This window comes from Fusarium vanettenii, assembly GCF_000151355.1.
Source record: "Fusarium vanettenii 77-13-4 chromosome 6 genomic scaffold NECHAsca_20_chr6_4_0, whole genome shotgun sequence".
In the NCBI taxonomy this organism is placed as follows: domain Eukaryota; kingdom Fungi; phylum Ascomycota; class Sordariomycetes; order Hypocreales; family Nectriaceae; genus Fusarium; species Fusarium vanettenii.
Genome location: NW_003315865.1, coordinates 691,077 through 718,671, shown reverse-complemented (window position 1 = coordinate 718,671; position 27,595 = coordinate 691,077). Strand labels below are relative to the sequence as shown.

Genomic DNA, 27,595 nt, shown 5'->3' with positions numbered 1-27,595 from the left:
TGTTGGCGTGCTCTTGATGAATTAGAACTCTATGGACCATTTTATCTTAATCTATCAGGATTAACATTCCCCTGAGTCACCTAACTAGATAGAAGGAGATTGAGGAGATGACAACACCATTAAGAGGTAATATGAGGACTATATGGTTCATGTTGGGATCGGGCTTGGACTTGGACTTGCATAAAGGAGAGATCTGCAACAGCAGTACAGGGACCTGTAGGCACGCACCAAATAGGAGTCCGTTAAAGTTGTTTTATTTGATTCTTTTCAGCTATTTTTGTCACATATGTATCTAGCCTTCTAAGGAATCTGATGGTCCTTGGCAGAAACTCCAGCTGCCCACTGATACTTGGAAGCTGCGTGCTCTGGCAGAGGATGCTTCTGACCCTTCAAGCCATAGAAGTTCTCACGATAGGAACCTCCTGGAACGGCATATTCGTCCCAGAATAGTCCTCTTGCCCGAAGCTCAGGAAGCAACAGGTCGATAATGTCCTTGAAAGATTGAGGGAAGAGAACATAGGCCTAGAAGAAAGGTTAGTCGTGTTTGGGTGCCGGGTCTGGTTTGCTTACAAAGTTGAAGCCATCAACGTCAGCCTCGTCGATCCATTCCTGGAGGCCGTCGGCCACCTGCGAGGGTGTGCCAACCAGGAGAGGACCGTTTCCTCCGAGGCTGATGTGCTCAGCCACGGTGTGCTTAGTCCACTTGGAGTTGGGAGGCGAGAACTTGGCATATCCTTCAACAGTTGATCTATACGAGTTTCAATGTTAGCTGAAGAAACCAAACGAGTTTTGAATGAAGATACTCACCGGACAGCGTTGCTATCAACTTGTCGAAGTTCCTCATCATCCCCATACTGGTTCAAGTCGATGCCAGTCCAACCACCAAACAGGGACAAGGCACCCTCGTGAGAAGCATACTTCTTGTACTCGTTGTACTTGGCCAAAGCCTCTTCCTCAGTCTTGCCGATAATAGGAGTCACCAAGGCAAGAACCTTGATCTTGCTGGGATCTCTGCCAAACTGATCCCGAGCCAGCTGTCGAATCTCGGCAATGTTCTTCTTGCATACCGAAGGAGCATGAGCGGATGTGAAGATGGCCTCTGCGTGCTGAGCTGCAAAAGCTTTTCCGGCTTTAGACGCTCCGGCTTGGAGAAGAAGAGGCGTTCTTTGGGGACTGGGGTCCACGAGATGAGGTCCTGGAACGTTGAAGTACTTTCCTTGGTGGTTGATCTGGCGGACAAGTTCTGGGTCGGTGTAGATACCCTTCTCTCGGTCTAGCTTGACGGCGTCGTCTCTCCAGGATGATTGGAAGAGCTTGTACATGACTTCCATGTACTCTTCAGCTTGAGCATATCGTTCATCGTGCTAATAGGTCAGCCGTGAGTTAATATCGAGGCAGTCATGTCTTACATCCAGTTGTTCAGTTCTACCCAAGTTTCTAGCAGCTGAGTCTAGGTAACTTGTGACGATCTGTATCAAGGTGAGCGAGGAACACCGATTCGGATATGGCTTCCTACATTCCACCCCAGTCTATGGATTGTTAGCAAGAGCCGGCTTAAAATCAGTGGGCTACTCACCTCCCCTTGGTCAGATGATCGACAGTCGACAGGCGTCTAGCAAGATGGAAAGGCTGCTCATAGGTTGTAGAGACTGTCACACCGAATCCAATGTTCTTTGTCGCTGCAGCCATAGCAGGGACCGTGACCAGGGGCTCGGTCAGGGGCCATTGGGCTCCAGAGATGATGGCAGGGTCCAAAGACTTCTTGTAAACATCATAGCCTCCTACAGAATCGTGAGTTTCTGGCTCCGTGCCTGGGATTTTCGGTTCATACCTAGAACATCTGCAATGAAGATGCCATGGAACTTGGCTTCTTCGAGAAGCTTGGCCAGCTCGACCCAGTGCTCAGTGTCCTTGAACTTCCACGACTCATCATCAGGATGTCTCCATAGTCCTGGTGACTGATGGCCACTGCCTATGATTCCAAACAGATCAGCATCACGTCAGCTCTGCAGGACCGGGGGAACCAACACATCATCACAAACGCATTGACAATGAGGTTCTTCTTGCCCTTTGGGCTCTCATCTTGGGACACCATTGTTTCTGTTTGCCGAGGTAATGTCAAACTCCGATTGGACTGTGCTCAGTTCATGGATGTTTGTTTTAAGACACTGTCAAACTGCCGGTCTTTTATGATATCCCGGTTACCGACGACGCGGGCTCCGATGTAGGTAGCTATTGCGTGATTCTCGTCATCATGGTAAATTCTGCAAGTGCCTCGCCGTAATGCAAGACCAGCAGGGTTCTCCTCTGGCATATCTCGGTACTTGACGGGTTCGGTTAATCGACGAGTGTTTCTTCAGGCGGGGGCCACGAGGCGATGGCGCAATCATCACCACTTCTTGCTCATTGCTGATCCAACCCCGCGCAATCACGTCTAGAACTTGTCGGAGAGCTTCCAGAGACGGTCTAGTGTTTTCCGTGTCCGTTATCTCGGGATTTTCACGTCACTTGTCCGACTGTTGGGCTTTTTTGGTGTCTGCCTGACAGGCGCCGGACTCTCTCCGTTGAAGATGTGGTGAGATCTTGACAGATGCTTGGCGTTCTCGGGGATTTTCCGAAAAGAGAAAAGTTTGGAATTATTTCAGGCTATCATGACGGTGCATCTTGGCTTATCGTAGCTGGTCTTGACTTAACAACGGTTGGGAAAAGATGCTCCGGGTCATGAAGTGACAGAGATACGAAGGACTCTTTGAATTACATTGCATTGGAATTTTGTTTGCGAGTTACTTGTTTTATTCACTTGTGAAAATCAGTCTAGAGGAATATTCTTATGACATCATCTCGAGTTTCTATCGCTCTACACCATATTCTATAGGTCCTAGTCTTCTAGATGATAGTAACCCCAAACTTAACCTACCCCAAACCAGTTTTACCATATCTAATCTATTCCTTCTTGACCTGCTCAGTCTCCTCGCCAGAGCCCGAATAATCATTCTGGCTGTCAACAACTTGAGGAACGGGAGCTTCCTCTGAGGAGCGGGCAGATGAGCCAAAATGCTTCAGCACCAACCACGCAGGGAACAGTGAAAGACCCCAGAGGAGAAAGTTGAAATAGATACCTCCAACCTCGGCAAATACAGGAATGGAAGTGATGCCGTAGCTGACTGCCTGCCAAGCCGACTCGGTACCTCGGAGAAGGGCAGAGTAGCGAATGATTTCGTCCTGGGTGTCGGCCAAGTTGTGGATGATAAAGTACCTAAGATGCAAGCATTAGATAATGAACTTGTACGTGAGATCCTTCGGGTGTCCTTACAAGAAGAGATAGTTCAGCTGGAAGCCCAGAGTCAAAAACACAAAGACAGCAAAAGCTGCGCCGAATCCATCGGTGCTCCAGTCATAGGTAGGCCTTGTGTGGCGGAACCTAGTCGCGAGGATTGTGGCCCAGATCCACCAACCTCCTTGAAGGGTGGCGATGACAGCAAAAGAGGAGCGGGTTCTGGTCTTCAATGAAACCTTAACTCGGTCAAGCCAAGACTAAACCCTTTGTTAGTCCAGCATTTGTATCAGTTTGCACGGGAGACTTACTCCGAGAAAGTTGCCAGCAATGACGGCAATCAGACCACCCAGGAAGGATCCAAGAGCTCGAGCTCGCACAGAGAACCACACTAGAACAGTCAGCATATTTCATGGCCTTGAAAATCAACTTGTGTCTTACATGAGAGGTAGGTGAAAAAGACAGCCTCGGCAAAAACGGCCTGACCAATAAAGAGAACAATCAAGAGGAACTTCTTAGTAAAGAAGAGTCTTCCGGTCTCCTTGAGCTCAAACACAGGACTCTCCTCGATAGACAAGTCCACCTTCTTGCCATCAGTCCTCTCCACCTGATGAGGCTTGTTGAGAAGGAAAGCAACGAAGGGGCCAGCGGCTTGGATGGCGATGAAGATGAGGAACACAGTGTAAGAAACCTTTCCAGCCTCGTTGCGGTCAGCATTGAGGCCGAGGTTGATAGCACCACCCAGGATCTGGCCCGAAAGACGGTAGGTGAGCCAGTAGCCGAGAGCCTTTCCTCGGTTCCAGGGCTCGGGGTATGCGATGGCAATGGCAGCTTCAGCCATCCAAAAGACTCCAGCAGAGATACCGCAGAGAGCAGCACCGAGCAGTGTCAGCCACTCGGTTCCGAATCTGTTGTTGGTGTACAAGCCTGCTGCATAAGGGGCATATCCAACTCTGCAATATCGTCAGCGGCGAAACCTGTAACACATCTCTCAAACATACGTTCCAAAGATCAAGGCACCCTTGATACCGATGTACCGAACCAGCGTACTCGAAAAGTAGCACGACAGAACCATGAGACAAAAAGTCAAGGCATTAGCAGCGTTGACCAGCTTAGGCGAGGCCGCACCACCAGCACCCAGCGAGTTCATGGCCGTCCAGATACCAGGAGCTGCAAAGTTGCAGAGACCCAGGATGGTGATGTTGAAGAATGTGGAGCGGTACCACCTCACTTGTTTCCCCCCGTGTCAGCAGTAGATCGTGCATAATGGAAGGATCTCCATTGCAGAGAGACTCACCAGGGTGGAGTTGGTCCTTGGGAGGAGCAACCTCGCTTTCTTCGTGACGAGACTTAGAAGCCATCGTGTCTGTCTGTCTCACTCTTGCAGTAGTAGGTAACAAACAAGAAGATCTTGAGAGAAGAAAAGATGAGACCGACTGGAATATCTAGTGAGATGTAGGGCCCTGGCGAGAAAAAAAAGGGTGTCAAAGATCATCATTTATATTTCCCTTCCAAACCTAGGAGCCGTTTCCCCTTCGATAACGCAGCACGCAATACCATCCCTGGGCACCTACATGGACAGGCTCGACTGCCGAACCTAGACCCCCAATCTAGCGTGAACGCGTGCCGGCTGCGGGATTGCGTATTTTACAGCCTGGGCCCAGATTCTCGGATGCCCTATCCTCTCAGGGCTGCCCTCCTCTGCACATGCCGTCCTATCTCTGATCTCGTTCCATTGGGCCTAGAGGTTTCTCACTTGGCAAAAGTCGGTTCCGAGTGTTAGTCTCGTCACATCCCTGCTCCACGTGGAGTCGCGGCCGACTTGGTGGCTTACGCGAGCCCGAGGTCATATGGCGTGCAAAGAACCATGCGATTGACAATTCGAAGGCGCATTCTATTCTATGCAGGCTCTTTCTTTACTCAGTCTACCACACTACGGGATGCTCCACCAGCTCTCATGCACGTCGCGCAAGTCTATCTCGTCTGGACGTTTCAGATACGGCGTCAAATCCGCCTCTGGATCCGTCTCCTTTCTCGTCCACCCATTGCCGAGATACCAGGCGAACCGGTTCTTCGAGTCGCCCAGATACTTGTACTCCCAGTCCTCCCACCTCGGCTCCCTCCGAATCGCCGTGATGTGCCCAGCGCTCCCCGGCCAGAGTCCGTGGATCCTCGCCCCCGGTCTTCCGCCATTGTACCAAGAGCTGCACTTGTCTGTAAGCACCGTCTTGGCGAAGAAGGCGTCCGAGAACTCGGTAAAGTCGTCGGCAGCCTTTGAAGACGGTGTAATCGACTTGATGCCCTCCCGCGACGCCTTTCGGAGCAGCTTGGCAAAGTAGGTCAATTGCGTCTCGACACTATGCGGCACCGTTCCAGATGGCCCTGTCGCTTGAGGGCCGTGGACGAAAAGAAGGTTTGGGAACCCGGGCGTTGCTAGTCCAAAGTAGGTATAAGGGAAGCCATATTCACCATCGGCCTTCCACAGGTCGCTGAGTTTCTGGCCGTGAGCCTTGATGGGAAATGGAGGGATCATGTCGACGTTTGCGCCCGTAGCGCAGATGACGGCGTCGACATCCCTCTGTACGCCATCCTCCGTCTCGATACCAGTCTCTGTGAAGCGCTTGATGCGCGTCTGGATGTATTCCACGTTGTCTTCTGTGATGGCCTCCAGATATCCCGGTCCGGGAGTAAGACGTCGGCAGTTGGGGGAGAAGTCGGGCACAATGTGCTCGAGTAGCTCCGGCTTCTTAGCGAGGCGCTTCTTCATGATGTTGATGAACTGTTCTCGCAGCTCATTGTTCAGCTCGCTGTTCCGGAAGAATGTTCCGAACCTTCGCCAGTAGATCCCCTCGAGGTCCTTTCTGAAGGCCAAATACGCATCGGGATCCTCTGCCCACTTCTTCTTCTCCTCTTCTGTGTACGGCTGGGGCTCAAGCTTGCGCTCCTCTCCAGCCCAAGACGCAGCAATCCACGTCTTGTTCCGGGCGTAGTGGTCCAATTGGCTCACCACCGGCTGCAGATTCGCCACGACCTGGATACCACTGGCTCCATTGCCAATGACCGCCACCTTCTTGCCTTTCGGGTCGAACTCGGCGTTCCAGTTTGACGCATGTCGAAGATGTCCTTTGTAGTCGGAAATTCCAGGATAGTCGGGCAACTTCCAGGCGTTGAATCGTCCAACAGAAGTCAAGATGAAGTCGTTCTTCTCAACCGTCACCTCGTCCGTCTGCACATTTCGCACCGTCGTGATCCAGACGCCCTCGGCATCATCCCACGAAATGTCCTCGACCTTGCGATTGAGCTTGACGTACTTGTAGACGTCATATTTCCTCGCGACAGACTGCCAATAGTCTCTGATCTCATGGCCTGGGGCATACTTGTCCGACCAGTCCGTCTTTGGTGTAAATGTCGACTGATAGACGTGAGAGGCAATATCACACCTCACGCCAGGATACACATTCTCAAACCACGTTCCTCCCTAGCATCTTGTTAGTAAATTGACACGATTGACTGATCGCTTACACATACCACATCGGCATTCTTCTCATAAATGGTGAGCTGAATGCCCGGCACCTTGTTCGGCAGCAGGACCCCTGCCGAGATGCCAGCCAAACCGCCACCGATAACACCAACCCTCAAGGGACGAGGCTCATCGACAAATCTGTCGATCAGGGTAAGGCTGGGATTGTGGTAGGGAGAAGTGGCATCGACGTTTGGGCCATCCAGCACGGGAGCGGCTCCGATGGCCGGGGCTGGCTTCTCAATGGGTAAGCTCCCCGGTGCGTCGTGCGATAAACCGGGCTTCTCGGCAGTCAGGGGATTGGCCGAGCCATTGATGACAGCTGCTGTCGCCATATTCGCGGGGTAAAAAAGAAGGGTAGGCTACTTGTTCTTCAAGACAAAGTATGGCCTTTTCATCTGGTTGTTGAGGGTTCAACTACGGTCCCTATAAGAAGTCGAGTCGACGGTTACTGCGACTTTCTTTTTCCCTTATCGTGACTTGCACTGAGCACGTTAACCCGTTGGTCCGTGACATCATTCCCCTCCAAAGAGTCGCCTCGCAGGGCCATTTGCTGATGCAATTCTCGTCCTTCTGTCACCATGTCAACACCCCTCAATCACGCACCCGCCCCACGGTCTTTCACCATCACGGCCCCACCACCGGCGACGACTCTTTAGCATGGACATGGGCTCTAGCAGCCAGTAAGGAGTCTTGGTGGCTTGTTATCCCCTGTTTAGATGCAGATCGCTGTTCTCGGGCATATCTGGCATCAGCAAAAGGCGTCAAGGTGCCCACGAGCCGAGCGGGTGGTACACCGCAATCGGCAAACCGAGTTAGGCATATCGGGCTATCACCGACCTTTGAAACGTTTCTTGTAACGAACGGCCTATCTAGCAATGGATCGCTTACGTACAAATCCCGAGGTAATGACTGGGTAGTTTGGAGGTATTGCTCGTTGTCTGGGTTGGTCAGCACGAACCATTGAGCTCCCATTTATGGATGAGGTGGCCAGGCCAAGTTTTCCACAACTTCCTTGTTCTTTTTTCCAACTTCCGCCTATTGAATCTCCCATAACTAACTTGACCGTCGATAGGGTCAGCTCAGTCAGCGACAAGTCATCACTCCGACTAATCAGTTCACAGTTCTGAGCCATCATCAACAGTTATTCCTACCACAGATTCCTAGCATCACTCATGGTTCATACATGCTAATATGTCAAGAACCTTCTTTTATCCATCGACCCGACGCTTCACTCGACTTAGCCGTTTCGTGTCAGTCTCTGGATCAAGGTGAAGCGGTGTATACACTGAAGCGATTCACACCTTTGCTTCTTCACGCATCATACACATAACATATGCAGACACAAGTCTTGGGCGCTCTATTTTAGGTTTCTTCTACCGTATAAATAAACTTGAGATCTATTACCTGTGAAATTAGGTTTCCGGAGAACCTTGATTCGCAAGAGCACTATTGATGCGTGCCAGCCGCTCCCTCGAAGTACCCTCCTATACAACTTCATTAGCATCGAGTGACTAATGGCATAGTTCCATGCCTCGTAGTCTTATGCACCTCCGTAGTTCCATAAGCGTATTTTCCAAGTATTGTTCCCAGTTGTCCTCTTCAACGCCCATTGGCCTGTCTATCGGCCCACTGGCAACGCGTGTCGCGTCTGGCAATAGATTGTCACAAATGCAGTATTGTTACGGCTGTTGTCGTCATTGATATCAAAAACATCTCCAGAAAAAGTCACCTGGCACAGTGTCAAAGAGCACGTGCAGTGAAGAAATCCAGTATAGGCAAAGATTCCTTAGGTTTAGTGGCCTCATCCCTCAAATCATTCGTCACTCACGTATTGTGATAAAGGCAGACTTTCTCGAGACTCTTTTCTTTTGCTCTCGAGGCATCTCTTCTTTGATCTTGAAGAAGAGCAAGGCAAGCCGTCATGGGGACAAGGTTCCCTTTAGCGGTCTTCTGGGTCGATTCTCCCATAAGGGCCAGGCTTCAACTGTATCAAAGCACACATTAGCTTCTCTTTGGCACCGGGCTCTGGCGTCCTTCCGATGGATGGTATCTTCAAATCCATGAAACAGTGCTGATCAAAGGTACAAAGGATACGTGAGCCCTATGTTGTCCTGGAAGACGAGGGGTATGGCCAAGATGCCGTGTTCGTCTTGATCTTCTTAGGATTGGAAGGTGTGATCTTTGTCAAGATTGAGGTTTCATGGCCTCGGTCGACCCGAATAATAAATTGAATGAGATCCCATGTCAATGAGACTGGCTGGTGGTTTTTGGGAAGTAAGGTTAACAAGAATCGAGTGCAGACCCGAGACAGATAAAGTCGCAGCCCATGATCTGAGGTCTCTCATATAAGAAAGAAAACAGGATCGGCTCGCCCGGATGTCACGTCCTTTAAGACAGTTAGACCCTTTTACAAAAAGACCCTGCCGGCCACGCAAGCGCAACGTCACCTCTGTCCGAAAAATCATGACACCCTGCACGCGACAAGTTAAGCTTCTAGAGACAAGGCTATCTTTAACTCGGTTGCATAGGGCTCCGTCAGCACTGCCGAGGATCCGGGGCTGCGACATCTCGGTCTCGGTTTCGGTCTCGTGGGGCCGCACCTATCGCGTGTCTCAATTTACCAACCGCATGAATTTTAGCTCAGAAGGTTAAAGTTGACACAGGCGAATATTTCCCCTGTTTGTCTTATTTCTACCCATGTAAACTGTTGCCGTTGTTCCGAGAACGTGTTTAAACGGCCGCACCCGGTGCTTCCATCAAGCAGGGAAAAGCCTCTTTGATGCGTAAAGCAACGACGTCTTGAGTGTTTTATGTCGTTTGAGCCTCGTCAGCTGTCCCAAATAGATAGCCCTATTTGATCGATTTGGGAATAGCTTCCGTCCAAGACCTGCCGAAACTTGGGTGACCATGTTGTTCCAGGCCCACAAGGCTGATTCGAAGTGCGCGGCCGGCAAGATACTATCCTCAATATCTTGTAGTACCAAAGCTTCATCGTTGCATCGGCACATTCCTTGACGATCGTCATGCCCTGCCAAGAGTCATATATAATTGCCGAGGGAGTTCCTTTCTATCCCAACCTCAGTCTCATCACCATCAACATCTCCTGACCAAGCACTCCACAGTCCTCAATTTTCATTATTCCCTTTGTCGATAACTCATTCTTCGGCTTCAAACTCAGCAATGTCCACCACAAACAACCTCCCGTCAAACAATACCCTGAATCTCTCCTATGCAGCTCTAGGCATTTTCGGTGCCCTCCTTCTCCCTAGCGTGTACATCACCTGGAAGCATGGAAAAGCCGGTATCATCTGCTGGCCTATATTCGTGTCCTTCTTTGTTCTTCGCTTCGTGTCGGACGCGTATCTCATCATCCGTAAAAACGACCCCGAAGAACCAACCACCGTCACCATGATGACCAATGCTGGAGGCATTGTGTGCTTGTCGCTGACTCTGATCGGCATGATCTACGAAGCGTGAGAAATATTCATCAAGAAGTCCATTTACAGTGTACTGACATTTAACGATAGTGTCAGTCTTATCCCATCTCGCTCCAAACGCTGGGGTCGAAAGATAATGCTCGGTGCCACCCATCTCGGCAACACGGTCGGTATTGGCATGGCAGCATACGCAGGAAAGCCAGACGACGATGCTCCCGGCGGCGTGAAAGACGAGACCCTCAACAAGGTTGGAAACATACTCATGTTTTTGGTCATGGTCGTGGTCTTGTTCTGGTTGTGGCCCGCGATGAAGCGAGTTCTCTCAGCCCGACAAGAGGTCAACTACAAGGCGTCCAAGGCACTCGTGATGGCTGCTGGACCTGGAATCGTTCTCCAGCTGATCCGCCTGAGCTACAGTCTGACGTACGCCTTCAACCGCATCGCAAGCTTGGATCCAGTCACGGGTAGCTTCGCCACAAGGCTGGTGTTGATGTTTGGAACACAACTGTGCATTGTTCTGGTCATTATCGCTGGAGGATGGTTCAGCAAGGATGCGCTGCCGCCGTCGCTGATCAAGGTTGGAGCTGCAGACGTTGAGATGAACAGGGCTTCAGAGAGATTGGTCAGACAACAAGAGGCAGGTGTTGTTTGATCGGCACTTGTGGTTACTGCCGAACACCCCAGGACAAGTTCATGCAGGATATCTCTTGGGTAGTTGACAGGGATTGAAAGCAGGGGGAAGAAGGCATGTGAGTGGGTGTTGAACTGGTGGTGGCACTCCCGACTGGTGTCACGGTGACAGTTATTTTTCGGATCAAAGCCGAAAAACAACTAGATGGATGGTGGTAGGGGGAATAAGACGGCTGGATTGTAACTTCTTCTATATCACTTGTTAACTAGTAGATCTTCTTTCGTTTGTACATTCGCTTTCCTCTCTTCAGACAGACTGCCTGCTCAAACGGTAACACAGGGTTTGCATCTGCCGCTTTCGACGCAATGTTTGGATCAAACATAATCATACATCACCTCTTGATTCTTTCATTGCTTCTTCTTTCAAATAACCTGTTTCCAAGCCTGCACTTTCGCTTTCTTTTTCCTGTTCTACGGTACGCCACCTGGCTGTCAATTTACGCCTCGGCGGGTGATGACGTCACATGAAGTATAGGTTAAGTGACGACCTGGCGACTTCGATGGGATGAACATCCACAAAGCCACGGGAAAAGACCAGTGGAACGTTAAACAGAAGATACAAAGCGAAAATTAAATTAGGTATTGACGTTTGCAACCCAAAGTGAGACTGTTTCGTCACCTGAAACTCTGTATGACGGTTGTGACTCAGATCATGAAGAGGAGATAGCTCCAATATCTCCAACAACGCCAGCGGGGAAATGGTGGTCATGACAGGAGTCATACGAGTCATGCGACCCGAGGCATGATCCTGGAATAGGCAAGTGGTAATTGCTGTCAGACAACCTCCACCAAGTGCCTGTGCTTGTGTGGGCGGGGGAAGTAAAAAAGGGCCGCCTGGACAGAGATCTAGACCTCCACTTGATATGGATAGTAATGAGGATTGAATTGAATCAGATAAGATGATATAGAGAGATGTAAATGTGTCTCTATAAAGATAATTTGTTATTATTTTTTACTTCTTTTATATGCTACTATAATACAAAAGAGTGACCTTGAGACAAGTTAGACAGCTTTGTCATTCGTGTCTCATTATTTCTTCACCAAACGTGCCTTGTGCCTTGTGCGGCCTCGGCCCCTTGACGCGTGTGGCAAAGGTCAATTCCGCCCGCGGTGCGCGGTTATCTCCTTCAGTGGAGCCCATTATCAATAAATACCTGTATCGATGCTTGAGCGTCCGGGGAACGCTTATCAGGTGGACCTCGTAATCTCGTAAAGGGACATGATCTGTCCAGGTAGGGCGCGATAGCGGGAGACTGCGGCTGCCAAGTTGCCAAGAAGGATATTCCAGAAGGAAAAGAAGGACAGCGCTTCCTGGGAGTCTATGTGTTGGCCAAGACAGCGCGGTCTTGGTTCAAGGCGGACCGCGCGGAATCATAGCCGCGATGCTTCACAAGACTCATGCGAACCCCAAAGGCCAAGCCTCTTGTCGTGTACCCCGGACCTTCTAGCCTGATCAGGCACGAGATAAATCGTGGAGGAGCGGAGCCCATGGGAGAGAGCCCCTCCTCCACACCCACAGCCAGCCCGTGAACCTTGCCGACCGGGCCTCAGCTCAGCGACGGGCCGTTTGTGTCCTTGATTTCGCTCCTTTCTCCTTGACATAACTTAAACCTCCTTTCCCATCTTTTTGTTTCTTGTTTGTGATACCCCGCGACATTCCTTGTCGTTTCTCATCTGCGACTCTCCCTACCAGGGCCTGCGTGCCATCTACAGATTCTCACCATCACGTGACAGCAAAATTCCCGTCGCGTCGTCGCCAAATGGAGCACGGCACGAGCAACGACGCCGACCAGGCGCTCGCCCGCCTGGGCTACAAGGCGGAGCTGCCTCGGAACCTGAGCATGCTCAGCGTGCTGGGCCTCTCATTCGCCATCATGGCCGTGCCGTTCGGTCTCTCGACGACAATGTACATCACCCTGACCAACGGCCAGGCCGTCACCGTCATCTGGGGCTGGGTCCTCGTGTCGCTCATCTCGCTATGCATCGCCGCCTCACTCGCCGAGATTTGCGCCGTCTTCCCCACATCTGGAGGCGTGTATTATTGGAGTGCCATGCTCAGTACCGAACGTTATGCGCCCTTGGTCAGCTTCGTCGATGGTTGGCTCACTCTTGTCGGCAACTGGACCGTCACATTGTCCATCAACTTCTCGGGAGCGCAACTCATCCTTAGCGCCATCACCATCTTTAACGAGGATTTCGTGGCCAATGAGTGGCAGACGGTGCTGTGCTTCTGGGCTGTTATGCTTGTGTGTGCGTTGGTGAATGCCTTTGGCTCTCGATACTTGGATCTTATCAACAAGGTCTGCATTTACTGGACTGGCGCGAGTGTTATCATCATCATCGTCACCTTGTTGACCATGGCTGATACTCGCCGGTCTGGTGAGTTTGTCTTTGGCCATTATGATGCCTCAGCGAGTGGTTGGCCCGAGGGATGGTCGTTCTTTGTTGGTCTGTTGCAAGGTAACAACATCAACACCCATATTCACTTCCAGTACTGACATTGATAGGTGCCTATGTCCTTACTGGCTACGGCATGGTCGCTGCCATGTGCGAGGAGGTCCAGAACCCTGAGCGTGAAGTCCCCAAGGCCATCGTCCTCTCCGTCGCCGCCGCCGGAGTCACTGGTGTCATCTACCTGGTGCCCATCCTCTTTGTCCTCCCCGACGTCCAGATGCTTCTTGCTGTCGCCAACTCGCAGCCCATCGGCACCTTGTTCAAGGTCGTGACAGGTTCTGCCGCTGGTGGCTTCGGTCTTCTCTTCCTCATCCTCGGAATCCTCATGTTTGCCGGTATCGGAGCCCTCACTGCTGCTTCCCGCTGCACCTACGCCTTTGCCCGTGATGGTGCTATTCCAGGACACAAGCTGTGGGCTCGTGTCAACCACAAGCTCGACATGCCTGTTTGGGCGCTTGTCTTGTCCACTGTCGTCGACTGCATTCTCGGCTGCATCTACTTTGGTTCTTCGGCTGCCTTCAACTCCTTCACCGGCGTTGCCACCATTTGCTTGTCCACCTCGTACGGTGTCCCCGTCCTGGTCAACCTCATCCGCCGACGCAAGATCGTTCAACACTCGCCCTATCCCCTTGGAAAGTTTGGCCCAATCATCAACGGAATCTGCGTTGTCTGGATCGTCTTCTCCGTCGTCATCTTCTGCATGCCCGTGTCGCTTCCCGTCGATGCAGGCACCATGAACTATGCTTCCGTCGTCTGGGCCGGATTTGCCGCCATCGCCTTTATCTGGTACTTTGCCTACGCTCGAAAGCACTTCAAGGGACCCCCCATCAACAGAAGTGAGTCGTTTGAGCCTGGAGTCAAGGTTCTGGCCGGCGAGGGAGGCAGGGCTGCTGATGATACCACTGGCGAGATGCAAGAGAAGGGCTCTAGCTAGAGGGTGTAAATGTCAAGGTCAGGTGTACAATTACTGAATCACTATAGCGTATTGTTCGAGAGATACCATTATTGAAAGAGATAAATATGTTGTTGATTGTCCTACATGTCCTGTTTCTACAAAGCAACGTGTTACGGACACAAACTGGTGCATCATGCGCAGATCAAAGGTAGCTCTACCCCATCAATGAATGACCCTAATCACGGGGCGCCGTGAGATGGTTTCAACGTGCTCAAAACCGGTCTCATTGCTCCTGTGCCTTGCACTCTCTGATTATGTGAAGGAAGTATCACCATCAATCACTGGGTCGCCATCAAGCGAATATCCATCGCAATGTCTATTGGATACTTGGTGACAGTTTTTCAGTATATATATCTACCTTATGCATCTCTAACAGCTGTTCATAACTTCTTTGCGTGCAATTCGGAGCTCCAAAGCTAGCTCTCATCTGCTACCGACTGCCACGGCAACTTCCTTATTTATTAATAGGTGCTACTTCCCCCTCCTTTCCTATTCGACCTTCATATGAACTTCCTAATAATCTCTCGCATGTCTTTTGGAAAGAGCCCTCAGGTCTGGAACGAACGCCAAGCCAAGTAGCATCATGAAACCCAACCTGCCTCCCACCGAAACTCGCAGCTCGTTCATCTCTGTACCACCATCATGGCCTCCAACAAAAATCCAATAACAATGAATTCATATATTTCCCATCCACTTTTCGGCCTTCCTGACGATATTCGAGACAAGATTTACCTTCTTGCGACCCCTCCACGTATCGTCAGAGTCGAGGAGAGTCCCCAGGTCTCTTCTCCTGCCGTGCTCGCATTTCTATACAAGCTTCAATTCACGGGCAAACGGCCTTTTATACATCCTTCTCTGGCATACTTTTCTCCTTTCTGGCGCCCTTATGTCTTGGAGCTACAGGGATGGAATCCGCGGATCCTGCCGCCCCATGAACCAATCAGCCAGTCGCCTACTCAGCCTGATCCATGGAAGCCATCCCAAAGCTGCCCTCGAATTGATCCCGTCTGGCTTGCTCATCGACCTGAGCTCGCATGGAATCTGTGTCGAAGCTCGAGTCTCTACTCTAAAGCTCCAATACCGCCTCTGCTGCACACGTGCCGCGACTCTCGAAACCGCTTGAGACGACTTGGATATAAACTCGCTTTCTCGACTCGCACCTCTGAAGCCCGGACTTGGTTCAACTTTCGACGCGATACGCTATTTCTCAGAGATCCCGATATAGTCGACTTCCAGAGGTACAAAATTGATGTCGAAGGCCGCTACTTCGACGATATGCTGTTAGCCCTCCCATTCAACTTGGCGCAGTTCATGCCTTTGGACCTACTCAGCGTCCGACGACTTGTCCTCCCTTTCGATCGAGTACTCGACATGACGGAGCCTTCTTCTCCAGACCTGTTGATAAAAATAATGGGGGCTCTGCGTGTCATTCCTCACCTTGAACAACTTTTCATAGCCAATGGCATCTTTGGACCTGGAGCCGACACACAGCCCTTGGAATGGGTCGACTGCGACGCTGCGGATTACCACATTGAAGAAGTCCGGAAATTTTCATTATTTAGAGATCTCAGCAAGTTCGTTGTCGGATCAAGTCTATTTAAACCCTATACAGCTGCCTGGGCAGACTTTTCGACATGTGTGGGCGACGAGTTTGAGGAGCGTCTGCAAGAAGGCCGAGACGAAGACTTGCGTCACTCAGTCCGAAAATGGGGTGTTCCCAAGGTTAAAGTAGGCTACCTCGGCGCGCCAAAGGACTTGAGGCGTCTTTCTCGCATTCGACAGGAGTACTGGCAGGGGCTTGATAACACAGATGTCGGCGAGAAAAGTTCCAGTGAAAAGGAACAGTCGATGTCCAGCACCTACTCTGAGTCCGAGGAGCTATCAACGGGCTCTTCAGGTGGTGACACCTGGTCTGATGATTGGCCAGTGTACTGATGAAGCATCAATTGTTTGGGCATGCCAAGAGAAGAGCATATGCGCGTGACGAGCGACGAAGTACTTAACAGCGTGTTTGCAAAACTATTGTGGTAGAAATTGAATATGAACTGCCATTGTTTCCATTCCGCAAAGGTGCAAACTTGTGCTCAATTATCAATCCAGGTACAGGTATCCGGATAAAGACGAGAACTTCCGTGTCACCTGTGGTCCTTGATATTATCCCAATAGTCTAGATGAGAAGTGAAAGAAAACATCCCAATGGTGGTTTGGAGTTCAATACCAACCAGGCTTCTCTCTTCTTTGACCGTGTTGTTCCGTGCCATTGCTCAACTGCATGTTTTTCCAAGAACAAGGGATGTCGGAGTGTTTGCCTACAATAGCGTGCTTGCCTAACATCTTTACGGATATGCGTAATCTGTCAATGTCTACCTAGATCTCGTCAATCTCTAGCATCGACGGGACATCTCCTCATAACCCCATCTCATATCGCTTCGCTTAATGCAGCGTCACTCAAGCACTCCCTTCTAGGCTTACTGACCCTCGGCAATCTCGACAAGAATCTTGCAAGTCTCGGGAGCCTTGCCCAGGAACGGGCTGTGGCCAGCCGCTATCCTCCTCTCTTTCACGCCAGGGGTCAACTTGACCAGCTTCTCCTGAAGAGTCAAAGGGAAGATGAGATCGTTCTCGCAGATTATGTAAGTCTTTGGAATGGTAATGTCGGCCGCGATAAAGTCGATGCCTGTCTCGAAGGCGTCTTGGGAGTGTGGCAGCACGTTTGCATACACCTTTCTTGCCTCTTCCTCTGTGGTATCGTTGTAGAGCATCTGGAAGCCCTTTTCATTGATGGTAGACTGCTTGTTCTGCAACAATCACGTTAGAATCACAGATGAAAACCAAGTTGTGAATGCTTGCCTTTGTGTAAGCCTCTTGGGTGTTTTGCCAGTCAGGCCAAACTCCACCAAGAGTCGTCAACAAATCCCAACCCTTGACAGGAACCGCAAAAGCCGCGAGAAAGACGATGCAGCGGAATCCACCCTTCAGCCCTCGCTCGGCTCGCTCGTGTACCCCCTGTCCCTCTGTGGCGACGGTGGCAGGGATGCCTCCGTACGAGTGGCCGACGAGAACCAATTCTCTGCCTTCTTCAAAGTAAGGCTCAGCTGTCTCTAGCACCTTTGCCTTGTCGGCTTCCCAGGTGACTCCGTGTGTTTCGTGGCCCATCGAGGGCATCTGGGGAATTGTGCATTCGTAATCAAGGCGGTTGAGTTCGTTCTTGAGGGAGTCGTAGCACACGGGTGGATGCCATGCTCCGGTGACGACAAGGAAAACTGGTTTATCACTAACCGAACCCATCTTAATTTACGATCTGCGGGATGTAACCGAGGGGGAGAGAAAAAAGTACCTGTGAACTACCAAGTGAACAGTGGCGGCGCAGTGCGCGTAGTTATATCCGGCGATGTGGGAACTTTTCAGCCTCAAAACACACCGAAACAGATCCGGTTCAGGATCAGGCATTGACATTTCTTACTGCAGGTTCCACCTGGGAGCGGGTATAGCCTCAAGTACGGGGCATCATACGACGAATCATTCCATGTCTTGCATGCCCACGGGCCCATATCAGGACACGCCGCTCACCACGTTTCTGGCAAAACCTCCCGCTGTGACGAGCCCCGTCTATGCAAGAGGTGGGGACCTTGGAATGGCTACTCAGGATTTGGTCCCAACAGGGGTTTGTTGGTTGTTAGTTCTGCAATATCACAGCTGAACTCAGATGCCCCTTGCGCTCGACCCACGATAGCTCCTCACTCGGTGAAGGGGTGCTTGTCCTTAGGCATGGTTTCCCATTTATTTAGCACAGACGCGATCTTGGACGTGGGATCACCCGGGCCCGTGGTAACGAAACCAGTGCCTTGACGAGACGTTCAGCTCATCCAATGTCGTGGTCGACGTGTTTATGGGAGCTTGCTTTCCATCGACCTTTATTCTTGCAACAACGAACATGACGAGCCTCTCCGATTTCCGGCCCGAGTTCTTGGAATCCGATGAAGGGGCGAGAGTGGCGGGCGTTTGCGCCGCCATGATTCCAGTCGCAACGATCATGTTGCTGTTCGGTTCTAGTCGAGGCGGAGGAAACGGATACACATTGGGATCAATGACTGGTTGATTTTTATATCGCTTGTATGTTTTGCAGCGTGTTTGCCCTTTCCATTGCTAATGTTTGACAGCCTCTGCTTTGTTCTGTAGCGATTTTGGACATCTGTGGTGAGTACCTTGTTGGACGAACGCCAGGAGACAAGGCTGACCAAGGCGTTAGCTGTTCATTATGGGAGTGTTGCGAGGCAGTTGGCCGTGGTGCTGATGGAGAATCGGCATATGTTTGGGAGATCAATGCAGTGAAGTGACGCCATCCTCCGTTATTAACGCCCCTCTAACATAAACCAGTGTCTCTTCATCGGCGATTTCACCTACGGTACCGTCCTCTGCACCATCAAGGCAGCCGCCCTCTCGACGCACCACTGCATCTTCCCCACCCGATTTATGAAGTCCGGCTGATACTTCCTCAGCGGCATGACGTTTGCCTGGTGGGTGGCCGTTCTTCGTCTCCATCTTCCAGTGTGTCCCGGTCCAGAAGACATGGCACCCCTTCATGGAGGGGGTACACTGCTTGGATAAGAACCAATTCTTTTCTCGGCAACTCCATTCCCGATATTATTACCGACGCCCTGAGTCTCTGCTTTCCTGTGTACGAGGTCTGGAAGCTATAGGTTCGCAGTTCGCAAAAGCTTGCCAATATCGGAGTCTTTCTCCTTGGAGGGATGGACGTCTCCCTCTTGGTTTTCAGGCAAGGCTTTATGTACTGACTCGAGGCGAATACAGCTAATCACGACGAATCCATAGCAAGGCCGTTATTGGCCTCGTCAATGTTGGAGTTGACGCGGACTTTACTCGTGTGCAACACACACCAACTCCCTCCTCCCTGCCATGCCTTGCTAACATCAGCCAGAACTCATCGAACCCTGCTGGATATAGGCGACAGTCGAGCCTACGATCGAACTACTATGCGCAAGCATCCCGACGATACAACTCGTCATGCACCTCCTCTTCGGTCGATTCATCGGCGGAGCCTCGAAAGAACGAGAAAATACATCTTCGAGTCTTGTGACGATCGGCGGCACAGGGCCAAAGTCAACCAACAGGAACAAGGTCCAGACGAAGTACGATCCCTTCAAGAGGCTACACGACAACGACTCGGTCGAGGAGCCCGTCCTGTGGCCCGAGTCTTGCATGAACGAGCAGAGCACACCGGTGGAGACGACAGTCTATGCAAAAGATGTTGGACCGGAGGCGATACCGTTGGATTCGATTGCTGTAAATACAAGGCATTACATGGAAAGAGTCTCTGAGGGAAAGTTATTGATTCAAGACACATTGATAAATCACTGTTCAACGGGAGAAATGGATTACAAAACTCTGACATTGTAACTCCTACGCGACTCATACACCAGACCAATTCTATAAATCCATGGAGGCTCCTGCTCCTACCCAGATCATACACAAAACCAAATCTTCAAACACGTCAAGGCTTCTCGGTTGATAAGAAGGCCAGAAGAACTCGTCAAAAAAAAAACGTCATCAGCTCAAGATGCTGAAACCAGACTGGGAGCGAATTGGCGCTGTCGGACAAAACCTAGCCACAGACCTCCTTGCGAGGCGTATGAAGCATGATGATCGAAGAGATGGGTCCCTTGGCCTGAATTCATGGTCAGTGCATATCATAGAAATATGGGCTGGGCTCCAACTCACTCCAGTGACGGGGTCAGTCTCAAATGTTGCAGCGAGACCATTAACAAACTCTTCATCTGGAACCTGAAACATGGTCCAGTTCTCCTCCCATGGCGTTCCTTCGCCGAGGATCACCCATCTCCAACAGTCTGACTTCAACTATTCCTCTTGGTTAGTTCACTCCATCTATGTCATGGGGAAAGCAAGTGCAGCACATACCATGATACCGTTCAAAGATCCATCCTTGGGTATCCCAATCTCAGCAATGCTCTCTCCATTTGGGCCATACAAGTCGAAACGGGTCGTTTCAGCATCCTCGGGCCAGTCTCTTCCATACCCCCCCACGTATCGATCTCTCTCGTTGTAACCCTCCACAAACTCAGCCCTGAGGCCAAGAATCAGCTTCCCGGCTGCGTTGGCGGGATTCTGGGGCGTATAGGCTGTGACTCGTGATAGCTTTCTCAATTCAAACTGGTGCTCTGCCCACGCAAGTATCTCGTACGGAGTGGAACTTTCTTCGAGGAGTCCTTCATCCAGCTGAAGGGGAAAGATGGGAGTGAACTTGGTCTGTGGAAGTTTCCAGATGCGAGGCGCGTCGTATGTCCAGAGGATCCTCTGAGCTAGAGGATGAGGGATTTCGCGAGGCAGAGGAGGGCACTTCTGCTAGATTGGTGCCTCTAGAAAACCAAGTCGCGAGATGACACCGTCCTGTATGATGTTAAGCTGAGCCCATCAAGTCCTGGATGATCAATACTTACCGAGCGAATCTGTCCTTCAACGCCCACCAAGCATTTTCCCTCTGAGACAAAAAGAGTTCTGCAATCCCCATCATAAACTAGTGGGTTACCGAGCCAGACGTCGAACTCTGACCGAAGTCGAAGCTGACGGCAGTTAGTCTCCTGAAACCTAGAACATGTGATCTTGTGAGGATGTGACAAAACTCACCTCGATTTTCTTGATCCCGGCATTTGGATTGCCCTCTGCCAAACCGTCCTGTCCAAAGAAAAGCTTCATCTCGGTTATCCAGTCTCCAGGCATCAGTTGTGTCGTTTCCACGTTGCCAGATCGTGTGCCAAAGACACGTTGGCTATCTCTCAAGGTGACACCAATACCAATGAGGAGGCCATCATCATTCCAAAAGGTTTCGAAGATAAAGGCTCCGAACCGACTGGTCTGCAACTCTCCCCCCGAATGAAGCCAAAACGTTCGGCTGATGTCGTCTTGTCGAGAGGCTTGAGTGGGGGCCACCTTGAACAAGATGGGTCGTTGAGTCTGTGCAACCATCTCCGTGTCTGGCTCCGAAGCATACTGGAGTTCCGAGAGATACTTGGCGTAGTTCGAAATCTGACGACAACACTGCCAGATACGTCGACGGTTTGCAATGGCGAGAAAGGGAGCTTCGACTCCGAACTTGGGCATCGTCACAACCTCAAGCCAGCCATACAGCTTCCTGTAGTCGATAGGTGTGGTCCATGTCTTGAGGCATGTCTCCAGGTCCCAAAGCCAAGGCATGTCGATAGCGATGCGCCATTTCCAAAAGTGGTTGCTCTGTGTGTCATTGTAGAATGGTCTCGAGACAGCTCTCAGAGACAGGAGGTCTTCATATGGAACTACGAGTGCGATCTCGCGAATGAGTTCGTTGGATAGCATGGAGAAGGGGTCGTTGTCTGGACTATGTCCTCGGGGTAGTGCCTTGCCATGGTAGTGACGGTACCGGAACCTACCCATGGCCAGCTTGTCAAGCAGGAGGTCGTAGAAATCATCAGCGAATCTTGGGCTGGTGACAAAGAACTAGTGATATCATCAGCATCTCATGAACAGCCTTTACACATTGCAACTCACCTCCTCGCCCGGGACAGGGACCCAATCCGTAGGCCCTCCCGGGGCCCATGTGATGGGGCCATAGTTGATATCGAGGCGCTCCAAGCGTCCTCCGTAGAGACCAACCATTGTGTCATAGAGCAGATCAGGATCAACTGCAGCAGACCAGTGAGCCATTTTGAGCACGTCAAAGCAGTCGCTGTGGAACGGAAACACGGCCGTCATGGTGGAATCTTGTGGATGGTAGCTAAGAAATGTTAGTGCAGGGGATAACAGCGTATGTGTGAAAGACTTTCCAGTAAGCCTCTGTTTCATCTGGCTGGTTGTATTCATCTTGAATTAATGTCAGTAATCATCGCTCGAGGTCTGAGTGTGGGCTGTCAACAAACCAAGACGAGGAACGAGAGTCAGTCGAAACTAGTGGTTGAGATTTAGCTTGGCTCATGTAACGGGAAACGAGGCTCACGCTGTGCTCGTAGGGTTCTGCTTCAGCAATAAAGCACCTGATAGTGTTAGCATGTCGCCCATCAGTAGACTCATTCAAAGCTCACCTGTCCTCCCCAGAGCCGTCTGGATCCCCAGTGGCATCTGGATTGTAACCCACACATTCTAGCTCAGTCAGCCATGACAAACTGTCTTCACTAACAAGACCAGGATCGAGGCTTTGGTCCTCATCATCTCGGTGCCATTCTTCTGGCCGATCGCGTGACCCATTGCCGTTCGTCGAGTCGTCAGTAAGGGGAAGCCCCTCGCGTATTCTGCGCACATGGTTTCGGCGTATGACCAAATCTCTGGGAGCAAAGCTTCCGATGGCTACGTCGTCGTTCAGAACGGCGCCGCATATGGCGCAGTAGCACGGGTACTCGCTCATTTCGCAGAATTTGTTGGTGAAAAAACAGAAACGGAGAGAAGAAGATGGAGATCAGGCGGGAAGTTGGGTGGGTAAACAAGCTGCACTGAAATTATCCGTATAAAGGGGGCAGTAATTCTCTTATGGAATAAGTCGGCATGAAAGGTTACATAATAGAGAAAAGGACGCCCCCTTACAGTCCTATGTTTACAGGTCAAAGACCGAAGAGGTCAAGCGCTGAGAGACAGCACTGACAAACACCGGACGAGTCCTCTACAGTGCGCATATTCTTTCACAGCACACAAATTCCGTTCCTTGCACAGTACCTGGGCTTTCATTTTCCAAAGGCCCGAGTCCTGGCAAAACAACACTGGTGAAATCAAAACACCTCTTCACATTTTCACAGTCCTCACCTCTACCCTCAGGCGCCTCTGGTTCTTCCTGGGCGTATCCTCCTTTCCTTTTCTTTCTGGCCCTTTCAAGTATCAAACCAGTCCAGAGCACTGGAACGTCATCTCCCCATCTTCTTTTTCGAAGAAGTTGCGGCGATGCCTCCTCCGGCGCTGCCTCCCTACGGTGTCTGGCCCAAGGTTGTCATCCCCAAGAGCCTGTTGCACCCTGAGAACATTCAAAAGCTCACAACCCCCCGGCGACTGGCCATGCACAAAGTTATTCGACATCTCACTCCACCAGAGCTTTCAACGATATCTCGAACCTCCAACAGCTCATCGCTTGGTCTCCTCGATGTCCTGCCCGCAGAGATTCTCCTCGAGGTGCTACAGCTCATCGACTTCCAATCTCTCTCTCGACTCCTACGAACCTCCCTCAGAGGAAAGGAAGTCGTAGAGGCATTCCGATTGTATCATGAGGTGATGAGACACTGCCCCAAAGTCCTGGCTGCGCTGGGAGAAACACGCCTTCTCCGACACCACTCTTCAGCTCTCGTTCGACAGGTACTCTCTGAACAGAAATGCGCCTCCTGCTTCGAGTTTGGTGGTTTTCTCTTCCTCCCAACATGCGAGAGAATCTGTCACGACTGCCTCGACAAGAACTACGCTTTCCACTTGACCAGGGTGTCCTTTGCGAAGAAGTGGTTCAACCTTACCGGCAAGGAGCTACGAAGAATCCCAATCATGCAAAGCATCCCCGGGCGTTATCAGTTGAGACCCGAAGCTAAGCGCAAGCATCGTCAATCCCATCGGCTTGTCAGCATCAAGCAGCTCTTGCAGCTGGCCATCGACGTTCATGGCTCTCCTGAGAATGTCGCCAAGCTCATGCCAACTGAGGACTCTGACATCGATGACTACGACTTCAAAATGCTCGAGCAGTTCCACAAAGCCCCCTTGCAGTCACCCGGTTGCGACCTATCCAAGCTCCCATTCGACTACTGCTTATTCGATCAATGGCCCGGGATGGCGGCCATTCAAATGCCTTCTCTAATCAACTCACACCGCGATTATGGACGCGAATGTCAAGGCTGCGACCTTCTTCTGAGAAGGAAGCGGCTCGGGATATTGCCACGCCAGGTGGAGGAGGAGTTTGTCCCGCGCGATCTAGATCCAGGAGAGGTACTTAGAGCGATGGCCTCTCGACTTCGACCACGGGCAGAGTTTGTAGAGCATCTCCGGCACTGCTATGGTGTTGCTTGGATGTTCCGTGAGGATGGGCCGAACTTGATACCTGACTATGAAGGGCAATGCTAGCTGTCAGATTGAAGATGTGATCGTGTGTGGCAAGGCAAACAAGATGTCAGGGATTTTCGAGGATTTCGCAACAGGGAAACGAATTTTGAAGGATCTTGATAATGGGATGTTGGACTGGATTCATGTCAGAGACTTTCGAGTATTTCACAGCAAGGCAACTGATTTCGAAGGATCTTGATAATGCGATATTGGGAGGGCTCATGTCAGGAATTTCGAAGGTTTCACAATGGGGCAACGGACTTGGAAGGGATTAGAGGGATACTGAACGAGTTCCATGTATGAGTTACGAGATGAACGAGTTAATACGAACTGTGGGAATGACAAAAAGAAGAAAAACACGTCTCTTGTGTCGAGTGCGTCTCTGTGTTGGTGGTGTTGAAGTCCGTCTCTTCTTTCATGGTTAGCATGGGCAAAAAATAGCCTCAAGGGCAAAAAAATGGTGGTTCCGCCCGGGATCGAACCGGGGACCTTCTCGGTGTTAACGAGATGCCATAACCAACTAGACCACGGAACCGTGGTGATTGGATGCTTGAAGAAGAAGTAGCGGGGCTCATACGTGCCAGTCCACGTGGGTCACGACTCCAAGCTTGAGCTTCATGACTACCCTAGAAAGCAGGCAGAGCTCAACCCTGCAAGCTCAGAGCTCGAGATTGACCTTCTTTTGTATGTACTCAATCATAATAAATGCATGGTAACTTTGTGACTCGTGGTTGAGTTGCAAGATCTTGTTTACGATGCACAATTTGGACTCTGGGCGCTGCAGCAATTGATCGAACCCATACAAATTCATGATTACCGATACATACAAATCCCGCTATGGAAACCTCTTCCAACCTCGCTGGCAACAAAACCCTGAAGCATACGCATGATCTCAAACAATTCCTTACAGTCCATTAGTCCGCTCCCTGTCCATAATCTCCTGCACCTGGTGGTTCTGCTGCTGCTGACCGTTGCTCTTTGAAGCGAGCAGCGAGTCAAGCAGGGAACCAATCTCGGGGTATATCCGCTCGATGGCCGCCAGGCCCTCCGGTCCCAGCTGGACCACGACGCCAAACATGTTGGCCAGTCTTGCCGCCTCTGTGCCGCGTGTGACGGCTGCCTGAAGATCCTGGATGTCCGTCTCTAGGCCTGTGGAGTTCTTCTCCGCTGCATCTAGATCTTCCGCCGCCCGTTTCAGCTCTACCTGCTGTGCACCTATTGTCGCCTCTTGCTTCTTGACCTCCTCGTTCTTAGCTGCCCTCCTCGAGTCATAGCTCTGTATCGCCTGTGCAATCTCGGGCGGCAGAGACATGTTGTTCTCCTGGAGGGCATGGAGTTGGGGTGCAATCGCGTCTTGCTGAGCAGTTTCCTCGAGGAGCCTGCGCAGCTTCTCTTGCGAGTCTGCGATGTCGTTCTGTATATCCTGCACCCGATCTTGAGCTGCGCGAAGCTTGCTCATGGCCTCCTGGTGTGTTGTTCGGTGTGGAAATATCTCCTTTTGGGCAACAACGAGGTTAGCGCGTATTGACCGGACGTAGCCATCGATGGCTGCGGTGTAGACATTTGTCGCGGACTGGAGGGGCTCGTAGAGATTGCTGGCATCGAGGGACCGAGTCGCATTAGACTGTTTGTGTTAGTGGTCTGATTGTCGCGATAGCAATTTATAGTAGGGACTTACTGTAGCGTTTGGGCCAAAAGATGTAGCCATTTGGTAAGTAGCCATTGGTGAACTGAACATCATCAAACTCTGCGCTGCAGACAAGCGCGAGCCTTCTGGAGAGCTGTGGCGGATGCGCTTCTCTATCGGACTGGGTATCGTGGTAGCAGGTCGCTTGAGCGTTCTGACACTGCGAGGAAGAGGAGGAGATGGAGGAAACTCGGAGGCAACAGTAATAGATGAAGCCATGTGCTCCTCGCTCTCCTCTGAGGAAGTATGGCGACGCGATCGAGAAGGATCGGTGGGCGAGTCTGGAGCGCTGTAGTTTGTCGTTCTTCGTCGTCGTCCTGATCGTCGCTCGACGGTACCGCTATCATCGCCAGTTCCATCATCTTGAAGATCTCGAGTTGGCGACTGTGGGAGTGTTCGCACGAAACGCTTCTTTGCTGCATGGACATCCTGTGCCATCAATTTACCAGCATAGGAAGGTTTCCGATCGCGCGCAAGGGACTTTCGCAGCTCCCCCTGGAGATCCTCCAAGGTGTCTCCGGGATTCCTCGCGACATGATCCGCGACCAGCGCCAGGTCCTCGAGCAGGTTAATGGCCCACATCTTGGGAGGCGCTTCAGGGACTATGTCCCAGGGCCAGACACCCATGGCCTTGTATATGCGACGAGCAGCTCTTGCGCCACGAGTCTGGAGATATCCCCCATGGGGTTCTGGGATGCGGATCGTGTCGATGTTATCGTGGGGACCATCAGCCTCGGAGGTCGGCGCGTTGGGTTTGGTGGTCGGCATAGCGCGAGATGGTCGCAGGAGGAGGTCTATGGCATTCAATTGGACCTCTCGGGCGTGTAGTATCGCAGACGGCAGAGAAGCGTATACGGAGATCCCAACCGCGGGCAAAAGCCGGGCTGGCGGGTGGTGGTGAACAAGTTGTTGACTCCTCGATTCCCCAGCCACGCATTCATCATGGGGCGTGTGACTGGACTGGTGCTCGCGAGAACATCATCTCATGCAAGATCACGTGACTACAAAAGCTCTCCCCGCAGTCATGAACTCATGATAGTGTTTGACGGCAATGGGCGGCTTGTATCAGGGTTGTAGACGTGTCTGAAACCATGGAGAGGTTATGCGATGCCTCATTGACCTTTTTACTAGAGATTTTGACTTGTTTCTGCTGTTTTGTGGTGAATTGTAGATAAACAGCCTGCTTGTTTGCTACGCGAGAACTGGCACCGTGCGTAAAAAGCAAACATTCCTTTATTCGCCTGCTTGGGGTTTGGCTGGGGATGCGGAGAGGACCTCGACATTGAGCCACGAGGGGCATGGAGAGAGGAGGCTAGACGAGAAATTTAATCTCCATTTGGCTGTACTATCTCAAGAGACGAAGCTCATGAATCTCAAACAGTCATACACAGCGCTGTCGTGGACTGAGGGTACAGTGTGCTACACCCCTGCCACTATGCACTTTTGAGACCTTAGCGAGGTGGCGTCCAGGGACGCGTGATGGCTGCCGCGCTGGACGACAAGA

General features: G+C 51.2%; 11 protein-coding genes across 11 annotated transcripts; 4 read left to right on the top strand and 7 right to left on the bottom strand.

The window, feature by feature from the left end:
• Positions 1–300: 300 nt before the first annotated feature.
• Positions 301–2,095, bottom strand: NECHADRAFT_42958 (uncharacterized protein; the record flags this gene model as incomplete). Its single annotated transcript, XM_003044684.1, has 8 exons — positions 301–522; positions 571–748; positions 808–1,364; positions 1,410–1,469; positions 1,517–1,529; positions 1,577–1,781; positions 1,832–1,968; positions 2,025–2,095. The coding sequence occupies 8 exons, from the start codon at positions 2,093–2,095 to the stop codon at positions 301–303; spliced, it is 1,443 nt and encodes a 480-aa protein (XP_003044730.1).
• Positions 2,096–2,943: 848 nt separating this feature from the next.
• On the bottom strand, positions 2,944–4,635 carry NECHADRAFT_94375 (uncharacterized protein; the record flags this gene model as incomplete). The annotated part of the gene is made up of 6 exons (XM_003044683.1): positions 2,944–3,256; positions 3,314–3,534; positions 3,586–3,665; positions 3,716–4,227; positions 4,276–4,504; positions 4,572–4,635. 6 exons carry the CDS (start codon positions 4,633–4,635, stop codon positions 2,944–2,946), a joined length of 1,419 nt encoding a protein of 472 aa, XP_003044729.1.
• Positions 4,636–5,207: 572 nt separating this feature from the next.
• Positions 5,208–7,129, bottom strand: NECHADRAFT_43773 (uncharacterized protein; the record flags this gene model as incomplete). The annotated part of the gene is made up of 2 exons (XM_003044682.1): positions 5,208–6,752; positions 6,803–7,129. The coding sequence occupies 2 exons, from the start codon at positions 7,127–7,129 to the stop codon at positions 5,208–5,210; spliced, it is 1,872 nt and encodes a 623-aa protein (XP_003044728.1).
• A 2,848-nt stretch (positions 7,130–9,977) lies between these two features.
• Positions 9,978–10,886, top strand: NECHADRAFT_81597 (uncharacterized protein; the record flags this gene model as incomplete). Its single annotated transcript, XM_003045097.1, has 2 exons — positions 9,978–10,270; positions 10,325–10,886. The coding sequence occupies 2 exons, from the start codon at positions 9,978–9,980 to the stop codon at positions 10,884–10,886; spliced, it is 855 nt and encodes a 284-aa protein (XP_003045143.1).
• Positions 10,887–12,684: 1,798 nt separating this feature from the next.
• Positions 12,685–14,358, top strand: NECHADRAFT_104730 (uncharacterized protein; the record flags this gene model as incomplete). Its single annotated transcript, XM_003045096.1, has 2 exons — positions 12,685–13,384; positions 13,432–14,358. The coding sequence occupies 2 exons, from the start codon at positions 12,685–12,687 to the stop codon at positions 14,310–14,312; spliced, it is 1,581 nt and encodes a 526-aa protein (XP_003045142.1). The 3' UTR covers positions 14,313–14,358.
• Positions 14,359–14,975: 617 nt separating this feature from the next.
• On the top strand, positions 14,976–16,268 carry NECHADRAFT_81595 (uncharacterized protein; the record flags this gene model as incomplete). The annotated part of the gene is made up of 1 exon (XM_003045095.1): positions 14,976–16,268. One exon carries the CDS (start codon positions 14,976–14,978, stop codon positions 16,266–16,268), a length of 1,293 nt encoding a protein of 430 aa, XP_003045141.1.
• A 533-nt stretch (positions 16,269–16,801) lies between these two features.
• NECHADRAFT_43023 (uncharacterized protein) lies at positions 16,802–17,621 on the bottom strand (the record flags this gene model as incomplete). The annotated part of the gene is made up of 2 exons (XM_003044681.1): positions 16,802–17,122; positions 17,166–17,621. 2 exons carry the CDS (start codon positions 17,619–17,621, stop codon positions 16,802–16,804), a joined length of 777 nt encoding a protein of 258 aa, XP_003044727.1.
• Positions 17,622–18,146: 525 nt separating this feature from the next.
• Positions 18,147–18,917, bottom strand: NECHADRAFT_81593 (uncharacterized protein; the record flags this gene model as incomplete). The annotated part of the gene is made up of 3 exons (XM_003044680.1): positions 18,147–18,424; positions 18,539–18,566; positions 18,738–18,917. 3 exons carry the CDS (start codon positions 18,915–18,917, stop codon positions 18,147–18,149), a joined length of 486 nt encoding a protein of 161 aa, XP_003044726.1.
• Positions 18,918–19,956: 1,039 nt separating this feature from the next.
• Positions 19,957–22,743, bottom strand: NECHADRAFT_81592 (uncharacterized protein; the record flags this gene model as incomplete). The annotated part of the gene is made up of 8 exons (XM_003044679.1): positions 19,957–20,019; positions 20,073–20,210; positions 20,271–20,711; positions 20,810–20,932; positions 20,997–21,842; positions 21,894–22,119; positions 22,262–22,375; positions 22,424–22,743. 8 exons carry the CDS (start codon positions 22,741–22,743, stop codon positions 19,957–19,959), a joined length of 2,271 nt encoding a protein of 756 aa, XP_003044725.1.
• A 527-nt stretch (positions 22,744–23,270) lies between these two features.
• Positions 23,271–24,425, top strand: NECHADRAFT_81591 (uncharacterized protein; the record flags this gene model as incomplete). The annotated part of the gene is made up of 1 exon (XM_003045094.1): positions 23,271–24,425. The coding sequence occupies one exon, from the start codon at positions 23,271–23,273 to the stop codon at positions 24,423–24,425; it is 1,155 nt and encodes a 384-aa protein (XP_003045140.1).
• An 883-nt stretch (positions 24,426–25,308) lies between these two features.
• On the bottom strand, positions 25,309–26,859 carry NECHADRAFT_81590 (uncharacterized protein; the record flags this gene model as incomplete). Its single annotated transcript, XM_003044678.1, has 2 exons — positions 25,309–26,028; positions 26,083–26,859. The coding sequence occupies 2 exons, from the start codon at positions 26,857–26,859 to the stop codon at positions 25,309–25,311; spliced, it is 1,497 nt and encodes a 498-aa protein (XP_003044724.1).
• Between the last annotated feature and the right edge of the window lie 736 nt (positions 26,860–27,595).